The 10690-nt window shown below is 60.0% G+C and overlaps 1 protein-coding gene across 1 annotated transcript in view; it reads left to right on the forward strand.

Moving 5' to 3' along the window:
* The window catches only part of RBM19 (RNA binding motif protein 19), a gene marked incomplete in the record, with an annotated part of 174920 nt that overhangs the window by 121668 nt on the left and 42562 nt on the right, over positions 1-10690 (forward strand). The window contains 1 exon segment of the mRNA XM_027773124.1: positions 8410-8530. Within this exon segment, the coding sequence (XP_027628925.1) occupies positions 8410-8530 (121 nt within the window).

Raw genomic sequence — 10690 nt, forward strand, 5'->3', positions numbered from 1 at the left:
TGGTCAGCGGGCGGCGGGTAGGAGGAGGTGGCGGGCGGCGTCAGCATCGGCAGCCGGGCTGTTCTCACGGTGGTGAGCAACTGCGCTTTAATTGTGGGGTCGCACCAGTTAGGGTCTCCTCCCTCGTTTCCCGCTTTCCCGTCACGCCGAGGGCGACCAGGACACGTGGCCGGGCCTGCCCTGGTTCAGGTGATGCCGGGAGGGGCTCAGGTCGGGGCGTCCACCTTGCAGACGCCACCCACATAGCCGTGTCAGGGAGGGCAGGTGACCAGGGAGCCTGGCAGAGCTTAGAGCAGGGAGGCTGTGCCGTGCCTCACCCAGCGCGGTGCCCCTACAGTAAGGGGTCGCCGTCGGATGGATAGTCTGCAGTGTGCATGCCGCACACCTTGGCTTCACCGAGCGCGAGGAGGGAGCAGAGTCAGTCTCCTGGAGGCTGCTTGGGAATGCAGCCGGGCTCCGACTGAGGGGGCAGCGTCCTCAGAGCACGGAGGGTGAAGGAGCCATGGGGCACCTTCCTGGACACCTGTGTTCTGCAACAGACAGTGCCACGCGGTGGTCAGTGTGGCCGTGGCCTCAGAGCCCACCCTTTCCATGTGGTCCTAGACAAGGGACTTCAGAGCCCTAACTCCCAGGGCACTCATCCCCACAGCCAGCGTGCGTGCACGCTACGTGGGGTGCTGTGTGTGAAGCACTGGACCGGGCCGTGGCGTCGGGGAAGTGGAAGCAGCCCGGCATCCCGTGAGTCGGAGTGCGGCCCTGTGACGCCCAGGGAGCAGGTGTTCTGTGTCTCTCAGAGCATGAACTGGAAGCCAGTTCAGGAGTAGGGGCTTGTCCCCACGTCCCCATTTGTGTGTGCGTGTCCCTGTTAGTGTGCACTCACACTCACTGAGTATTTTGCCAAGTGCCTATCGTCGGAACCCAGGAATTCAGAGACGCTTGCATTTCAAGGCAGGGACTCGAGCTCACCCATCACGTTTGTGGGCCGAGAACTCGGGGTCAGGCCGAGTCAGCCTCAGTGTGCGGCCTTCGGCACCAGGGTCTAAGTGTCACGCTTTTCTGAGCCTGGGTGGCCTGCATCCTGCCCAGCCCCGCAGAGCTGGAGTGCGGACTCGGGTGCCAGCATCCTCAGCCCAGGTTCGTCAGACCGTGGGTAGAAGTCCAAACCGTAGCCGAGTTAGACAGCAACGCTTTCCCCCTCTCAACAGCAATTGTTATTTCTTTTTTGGAGAAATTTTTGCTATAGGGCACAAGCACTCAGCAGAGAGACACAGGAAGCGAGAAATCACTCCCCAGGGGGATAGCCACACCATAGTCCCTTCTCCATTTTCCTCTCGGGATCTTGGGCACGTGCACACATGTGCCCGGTGTGAGTTTAAGCCACCGGGTCCGGGACTCAAATTGCGGTCGACTCCATGGGAGTCCAGCAACATAGCCGTTACGCTAACTGCTGGTCCCTCATTAAGGTAATTTTTAAGGAAAGATTGTCTGATCAGCGGCAGGGACCAGAGTCAGACCCTGCCATGCGCGGGGCCCTGAGAAGAGCAGTCTCTCTTAGCTGCTCTCCCCAGAGGCCCCGGGAGGCTGGAGCACACCCCGCTTTTTGCAGTGGAGAAAGTATGGAAGTTACTCATCAGGTCACGTGGCCAGAAAGCAGTGAGGACAGGCCTGTGCCCCACCCTGGAGCCCGAGTGAGGCCACTGTGCCTGTCACCTGGTAGCTCCTCACGCCCTGCCACCTGACACTGGCCCTTTCCCCTCGTGGGGGGCTCTTGCCTCCCCATGTTGCTGTCAATGTGCAGAGGGCAGAGGTGGGACCCCCCAGGGATGTCGGGGTGGATCAGAGTGAGCTGAGTGAGCAGGTGAGGGGACGAGTTGGGGGAGGCGTCCCTGAGTCACCACGGCCTGGCAGTGGGTGTCTGGGTTTCTCTAGAAGGACGCCCCCATCCCCAATGTCGTTCCTCAGATCAGCCCCAGTGCTAAGTGAGGGCCAGCAGTGGGAGTCACCGGTGTGACCTGGGGCACCCCACGGAGGCCAAAGCAGCTGGCAGGATTGGCCGAGAGATCGCTCACCAGGCTGTGGATCCCGGAGCATGGGGATAGGGAGGAAAGGGACCATCAACTCAGGAAGGTGACATGGACCTGCCTACTTTTCAACCACGTCAGCAGAGAGCACCCCGATTTCCCAGCAGCCCTAGCTGCTCACCCCAGGCCTTGGGCACGGCCAGTCTGGGGCAGGGCGATGCTGTCCCGTTCGGATGCAGTCACTGTCCACTGAGAGATGTCCCTCTGGCTCTCCCAGGGACAGTGCCCACGGGACCGGAGGGACCAGAAGAGTGCCCTGGACTCTCAGAACCAGGCAGCTCATCCTCAGCCCGCCCGGAAGCCATGGCCCTCAGCAACTCCATAGCTCCTTGGGACGGGCATCCCGCCAAGGGCATAGAACGGGCTTTTGTTGCTGGGAGCGGGAGGGGCTGTCGCCAGAGAAACTGCGGAAAGCTCAGGCCCAGCAGCAGGCTGGCAGCCTTCCAGCCCCCTTCCTTGCCCTGGGAAGATGGCCGCCAGGCCCACTGCCATGTAGCCTGCGCTGTCACCCCTCGCTCCACCTTAGCACACTTCTCCCGAGGGAGTGCGGAAGGTGGCAGGAGGCAGGGCTCCCGACGCCTGCAGTCTGTGGCTAACCTCAGAGGGGGTCAGAAAGCCGCGACTCCAGACAGCCGAGCCAGGCTGCCAGGCAGTGAGGGGCCTGGGCTGGGTGGGCGCGGGTTCTCCGAGCGGTGGTGCATCCGCTGTCCCTGGTTCAGGCGCAGGGCCTCCAGGTGGCATCCGGTCAGGGTTCCAGTGGGAAGCACAGTGTATCCGGGGGGCTCAGAAGAAGAGCTCTGAGTGAAGAGGTATCATAGAGGGGTCCGGAGGGCTCGGGGACCAGTGACAGTGGGGACCTGTCAGTCCCCGATGCTAAAGAGCACCAGGGAGTGGGGAAGGAGAGCCGAGCTGTGGAAGAGAGGCCAGCGAGAAGGAAATGGGAAGGGGCGTCCGACCTGTGTCCTCCGCCTCCCTCCTTCCCTCCATCTCCTGCCAGGGCCTCCCAAAGATAGAAACCAGGGTCCAGGGACCCCCAGGCACACGGGGAATGGAGACTAGAGCCCGGGGAAGGAGTGTCCAGGAAGAACAGCGTTGGCCATCGGGTGCTGGCCAGAAGTGGCTCCTCTTTCCTGGCAGACTCTGTGGTGGGTCTTCAGTCTCCTCCGATATGCCAGCCGGGGGTTCACCCTGTGTCTCCCGAGTCTCAGTGGGGTGAGCTACTGCTCCCATCTCACCCGGTCCACCACGTGTGTGGGGCGCAGGGTCTCCTCTCCCGCTCCATGTGCCAGGCCTGTGGCCATACACAGCAGGTCTTGACCGGAGGCCAGGTGGCCCTTGGGACACTCCAGAGCAATGCTCTCAGGTCAGACGTGTTCTGTCCCTGCCCACTTTGTGGAATAAACTACAGGCGTTCGAGGCCCGTGGCAGGACTCCTCAGCCAGCCCTTCATCTCCAACCAGAACCAACCCAGCTGTCCCCAAGTCTGGAGACGTGTCCTCAAGGTCTCGATGAGAGACTCCGTGGTCTGCTGTCTCGCTCTGCCCCGGTCCCTTGCTAAGGGTGGTTAGAACACGGTGCCTTCCCTGCGGGGCTCAAGGGGAGCCCAGGAGACCTCGTGCAGCAGGCTTTGCAGGGCAGGGAAGCCATGCAAGGAGACGGGGTCCTCCCCAGACCACCAGCAAGCCATGTCCTGAGGGCGGCCACGTCCCGGCTATGACAGGACGTGCAGGGGCCCCGGAGTCAGAGTGTGCAGGGGCCAGAAGTGAAAGGCAGAGCGGCTCTGACCCGTGCACAGACTTGGGCCGGCAGCTCAGCTTTCCCTCTGCTGAGGTGGGAGAGCGATGGGGCCAGCAGCTGGCACAGTGGTGGAGGCGCTGAACTCCCACGTGGCCAACTCCAGTTTGAATCCTGGACCCGGCAGCTTGAAACTCACTCCAGACACGTGAGCATGCATGTCCAAGAGGAGAATGGAGAAGGGGTTGCAGCGTGGCCATTTCCCCCGGGGGTGATTTCTTACTTTCTGTCTGTCTCTCTCTGTCTCTCTGGCGAGCGCACGCGCCCTATAGCAAGAATCTCTCAAAAAAAAAAAAAAAGGAAAAAGAAATGGGAGAATGAGAACATCTGCTCCTGGGACAAGTTCAAGGTCCTGGGGAACCAGGAGACCCATAATCCATTGCTAGCATTATAGGCCTTTGATTCCAGGGGAGGAAAAGACAGAGCAGGGAAGGAGGATTTGGGGAGGAGCCAAGGACCAGGCCCCAATGGCCTGAGATGATCGAGGCTCCCAGCATGCCTTGCCAGAGCTGGAAAACCCTGCCTGAGGGCCAGCCGGCAGTGTGACGGGTTAAGGCAGCTGGATCCGCCACACAGTTCAAGTCCTGGACCCGGTGGTTTGGAAATCGTGCAGGGCATGGATGTGTGCGTGCCCAAAATCCTAACGGGAGACTAGAGGAGAAAGGATTTCCACATGGCTGTCACCCCACACCGGAGAGGGAGTGATTTCTCACTTTTCCTGTTTCCTTCCTGGGAGCACACATAGCCTATAGCAAAATCTAAAAAAGGAAAAAAAAAAAAAAACTTCACTAGTTTGGGGGCATGGTTTCCGTGCAGCCAAGTGTGGGCAGAGGGGCCAGGAAGAAGATCCTGGTGGGCCTCAACCAGAGAGGCCATGGGCCTCTGCTGAGCCTGGAACCTCCCACGCTCCTCAGGGTCTTCGGGGTCGCATCCTCCCCCTCCTCACCAGCCCCTGCCTCCTAGGGCACCTCAGTTGTCACAAGGTCTCATTGCGCTCTTTTAATGAAGCACAATTACTCTGGATCATCCAGGGCCAATTTTAGCCTCCAGTCACCTGCCTACGACAGTTTGAGGCCACCACATTCCAGTCACCACGGCAGCGGGCCCTGGGGAAGCCGATCTAATCTCATATGCTCCTGCGGGGACTAGAACCAGGAGGTCCCTCCACTATTTTTAGAGAGCCGTCTTGTGCTCCGACTTCAAATACAAAGGAGCTTTCGAGTCCCACCCTCCAGGGTCCCTGCTCCTTGGCATGGCAGCTGAAAGTCGGGCTGCATAGTTTAGTGAGACATGCGTGGTAGCCTTCCGCAGGTCAGGCTCCACTGGTCACCGGCTCTTCCCCGTTCTCTGCTGCTTCTCTTTTACATAGGCGGCAGCTGAGGCTCAGAGAGGGCAGGCAGCTTGCCCAAGATCACACAGCTCTTAAGTGCTGGCAGAGCCATGTCACCTCCTTAACCCGAGTACAAAAAGCTCTTCCAAAGAGAGGCTGACGACATGCTGGGGGGGACACAGAGAGGAATGGGGAATTTGCACGGTGATGGCAGGGGAGGCCAGGAGCAGGGATTTATAGTCAGCTCTTACAATAAACGGAGCCCTTTGCAGGCTTTCTGTAGCATAGGAATGGCGAGCAAGCTTCCGAGGGTGACAGAGAAACGCCGAGCTGACAGCAGGAGTCAGAGCAGCTGGGGTCGGGCCATCTTTCCTGGGCCCACCTCCCAGGGTCTCGTACTCCTTCCTCTGTAAGTTCAGGCCTAGCATCCACCAGATGCAGCCTCTTGGCACCCCACCCCACCGTGTCCCCAGGACCACAGCTCCTCAGGGACCCTGGTGCTGGGATGGAATATCCGCCACGCCAGACTCCCCGCCAATTCCTCTCTCCCATCTTAAACCCCCGGCCCCCCCCCCCCCGTCAGACTGTTTCTCTGCCTCACCAGCTGAGAACGCGTGTGTTTTAAAGCTCTGAATGGGCCATTTCGGCTTAGAGTCCAGATGCATTTTTATATCCGCATGGTAAAAAATGCAGAGGCTCGGCTGGCAGTCGGAAAGAGTTTTTTAAATTAAAGTTAAAAAAAAAAAAAAGAGGGAGAAGAACTTTTCTGCACCTGGCCCTTCTCAGTGCGGAAGAGAACAAAGTGTTTCTTTTTTTATTTACTTATATTTTTTTGGCCACATGTATGGCTTTTAAAAGCTTCGCGTATGCACCGCCCACCTCTCTCCCGTCTTTTCAGATTCATTGTTTGTTGGGTATATACCACGCGCCACCCTCCGGGCCGGTTGGGTGTAAGTCCCAGGTAGCCCTGTGTTTGACGAGGAGACTAAGGCTCATGATGGTTGATGTCCAAAGTCATTTCCGTAGTTTCTCAGGCCACCATCACAAAGCACCGGGCACTGGGGGGTTAAAGCAGTTGGCGTCATGGCAGTGTCGCTGGACTCCCATGTAGTCGACCGCAGTTTGAGTGCCAGACCCGGTGGCTTGAACTCACGCTGGGCACATGTGTGTGCGTGCCCAAGATCCCGAGAGGAGAATGGAGGAGAAGGGATTGCGGCATGGCCATCCCCCCTGGGGGAGGGTGATTTCTCACTTTCTGTCTCTGTCTTTCTGGTGAGCGCACGCACCCTGTAGCAAAAGCTTCTCCAAAAATAGAAAAGAGGGAAAAAAGCAACAGAAATAGACTCACTCTCTCTCTCTCTCTCTCTCTCAGCTCAAGAGTCCGAGCTCAGGGTGTCCGCTGGGTCGTTTCCTTCTGAGGGGACACCTGCTCTAGGCCTCTGTCCTGGCTCCAGTGACAGCTGGCCGTCCTTGGCGTTCCTTGGTTTGTAGACCCATCACTCCAGGTTGTCCCCATCTCCGCACGACATCCGTCCAGTAGCTGTCTTCAGGTGGCCCTCTAAGGACATCAGGCGTCATGGTCAGAGCCCACCATAGCCAGTGTAGCCGCGTCTTGTCTGATCACGTCTGCAGTGGCCCCATGCCCACATCGGCCCATTCTGAGGTCCTGGGGGATAGGTCCACATAGCGTCTTTTGGACTGCCTTGCTGTCGTTGAGGGGCAGAGCTGGGTGAGTTCCAATGTTCTAGAACCTCATGGCATCAAAGAAGCAAGCAAGGTACACCCCACAGCTCCCTTCCCATCCCTGCAGCAGATGTCCTTCTAAACCCAGGAACAGAGAGAGGGCTCCTTTTAGCTCCTGTGGCTGTCCCGTTCTGGCAGGCAACTCCGCTCCCAACGCCTGCCCAAGGACTGTGCAGAGAGAAGGAAGCTGCAGATGGGATGAACCTGCCGTGACAACCCGAGAGTGAGAGCTGATGTCACCCGAGCGCATCCTGAGAGCCCCACGCTGTCCCAGGCCCTGTCTGAGTCAGCTCTTCCCGTATGGCCCACAGCCCTGAGGGGACATCCCCGTCGCACAGATGAGGCGGCTCAGTCCGGGAAGATTTATTTCACTTGCCCGAGATCATGCAGTTAGGACACAGGGCCCGCCCTGCCCGAGCAGCGTGACTCCAGCAGTTCTTTAACTCAGGGTCAAAGAACTCTTGGGCCCTGAGCCTCGCAGCCCTGTGTGCCCGGACAGGTGTTGTGGGCCGAGCCCATCATGGTGGGGAGAGCATCCGGGCACGATGTCACTCACCTGGGGATCTTGTGGCATGTGAGAGGGGACAGCCAGGCAGCGTGCTCCTGTTCATATGGAATGTCCAGAGTAGGTCAATTTAGGGCCAGAAAAAGGAGTCGTCGTTGCCAGAGACCAGGGACGGGGGATGGAGAACTCGGGCAGGGACAGCCAGGGAGGACAGGTTCCTTTTTGGTGGTGAGGAGAACCTGGCAGAGTCGCCGCGGAGGTGACCGCACGGCCGTGAGCACCCTGCACTCCTGAGCTGCGCGTGTCAGGTTGGGGCCCGTACCACGTGTGGGGTACGCCTCCGTGTGACACTCACAGGGAGGGGATAGCTGCATGCGGAAGGCTGGGAGGGAAGTACATGTGTCTCTCACTCTGGGGACCGGAGGGACTGCCGATCTGGGGACAGAGGCCAGCAGAAGAGGGACAGGCTGCAGCAGAGTTGCCGAGGCCGGCCTGGCCTGGGACAGTGGCAGCAGATAAAAACAAGGGCACCCAAGAGCCACACAGGGAGGGGCAGAGCCACTTGGGCCAGCAGAGAGCAGCACCAAGTGACCACCAGTGGCCTGTATGGTTGTCAGCACACGGCCGATGCCACTGACGGCCAGAGTGGGGACATGGCCCGCTAAAGGGGTCACCCTCGCCGGAACATAGCCGTCAAACCAGCGCCTCGGCCCAGGCACCAGTCAGGCCCTGATGGCAGATATATTGACTACCCAGACACTCACGACTGTCCCCAAGAACGTGACTGCTAATGGAATAGGTGTGCCCTGCAGCTGCCCGGACACTGGCCAGAGATCAGACGTCACACAGGCTGCAGCCCAGGCTTCGGAGTCTCGCAGTGCCAGTGGGTAGCCAGGTGCAGGGTGGCGTGTCCGCAGGCTTATCCCCGCTAAAACTCTATCTCTGTCCCCTTGCAGAGAGCCTTCAACGCCCTGTGCCACAGCACCCACTTGTACGGCCGGAGACTGGTGCTGGAGTGGGCGGACGCCGAGGTGACCCTGCAGGCCCTGCGGCGGAAGACAGCCGAGCACTTCCACGGTAGGAACGCAGTTGGGACTGTCTTTTGGGGGTGGTTCGGGGCCCCCTGGAAAAGGCAGGAGGAGGCCTGGGGTTCTCAGAGCATGCCTCTTGACCAGAGGAGCTGCCAGATGCAAGGGCCCCAAGCCCTCCTTGCGGGGCGCCCTCTGTGAGCCCCTCCTTTCCAGGCTGGTCCGTGTGGACGGCATCCCAGGGCTGCCCCGCCCTGCAGACTCACAGTTAGAGTGGTCACCGGGACCCCTGGCAGGGCGAGAGGGCAGGGTGTTGGTCCCCAGTTTGCCGAGGTCACAGCTCATGCCTCTGGAGCCACACGGCACTTTCTGTCCGGGTCCCGGAATCTGCTCTCTCAAACCCACAGAGTCTCAGTGGTCTCCCTCTTCACAGACGGTCCCCCGTTACCCCGTCAAGGGCCATCCACTTCCTGCCGGCCGCTGATTCCCACCGGCCTGATCTGCCCGTGCGCGTTCGGAGGCGCCTCGTGGTCTTGACAATAGTTCTGTGATGGCTAGAGCTTTGTGAGCCCTCTGTGTGCCCATCAGGGGTGCCACGGTGACCCAGGGCACGTACCTTTATCAGGCGGTCTAGGAGGGGTTCACTGTACAGGTGACATTTGTGTCCACGAAGGGGCCACCCTCGCAGAGGGCCAGGGCATTGGGGACCCGAGGTTGGAGTGAGGAAGTTTGGTGCTTCTGGGGCATGGGGAAGGGAGCACGGCTAGAGATGACAGGGGGAGAGGGACAGCAAGGCCGGGTGGGACATCGAGGCTGGGAGCACGGCTAGAGATGACAGGGGGAGAGGGACAGCAAGGCCGGGTGGGACATCGAGGCTGGGAGCATGGACCTCGTCTTCTCGGGAAGGTGGTTGTGAGCATCGGGCATGGAGGGCATGAAAGAGCCCTGAGAATTTCTCCCGGGGAGCAGGGCATGGGGAAGGGGTGGCAGGTGACCTCGCTGTCTGCCTGTCCCCATGCTCAGGATATGGAGGGCACTTGACCTTGAGTCTCCTGATCCGTCTCTGAAGTGCTGTCACCGTGGCCGGCCCAGGCAGCAGAAGGCAGCGGCTGGCTCCTCCCTGCCCACTTGGTCCCGTTGACTTAGCACTAGATCCCAGCTGGGACCGCATCCGTCCCCCCTCCTGCCTGGGCCGGCCGGGCTCCATCTGCAGAGTCAGTCTCGGTGCTCTAAGATCTCGGGTGACCGTCCTCCCCTCCTAGGTGTCCCTCAGGCCCACAGATGGACCCTGTCGCTCCAATCCCCTGCCATCGTCCCTGTTGTCCACCTATCACCATGGGGCCGCCGGGGTCAAGGGTGTCACCGAGGAGACAAGCCCTCCCCCAGTTTCCTGTGTACCCATGCTCCCCGACCCGGACAGCGAGATTGGAGGGGCACACGCGGGTTCCCTTGTGGAGATCAAGCTGTCCAGTTGGTCTCGCTCAGGGACTCCCAAGTTCCTGTTTTGAAGGAGCAGCAGCCATGGCCACGCGTGTGCTCCAGCTCCAGGGACACGCGGAAGCCCTCTGACTCCGTGCCTTTGCGTATGCTGTCGCTCTGTGTAGACTGCTTTGCCCCTCAGCTTTTTTAAACCTAGTAAATGCCTTCAAGACCCGGCTCACATGACTCCTCCTCCAGGAAGGCTTCCTTCCTCTCACCCCTCCTTCTCACCTCTGTCCCTGTCCTTTCTGCCGTGTAGTGATCTGTGTCTTTATGGTTTATTGTGCCTCTCGGACCTGTGCCTCCCAGACTGGGAGACTGCATCGTGCTCGTCTGTCAGTGGCTTCCATTCGTCTCTGGGTCCCCTGTGTGTGGTGCGTGCTGGGCCCTCAGTCCGAGGCTAGGGAACATGTGAGCCGAGGGGACCGTGAGAACAGAGGCATGCAGGCTGAACACAGTCTCCAGCCCACAACTCAATACGTCCCCAAATCCTGACACGCACAAAGAGAACCTGTCCGTATCGACAGCCATCGACAGGCCCAAATGCACCCGTCGGCAAACGTTTGTGTAAGGCACTGTCCCTGGAGCCCAGGCGGGGAGGTGGGCGGCCTCCCCACCCTCCCCGGGGCCCGCCAGGCAGCACAGGCTCAGCAGTTCCGCCCTGCCTCTCGGAGAAGCCTCTTCAATAAATTGAGTTCCAGAGACCGAGGTGTCGCCTTACCCCGGGGGC

This window comes from Tupaia chinensis, unplaced genomic scaffold (assembly GCF_000334495.1).
Source record: "Tupaia chinensis unplaced genomic scaffold, TupChi_1.0 Scaffold000323_1, whole genome shotgun sequence".
Taxonomy (NCBI): Eukaryota; Metazoa; Chordata; class Mammalia; order Scandentia; family Tupaiidae; genus Tupaia; species Tupaia belangeri.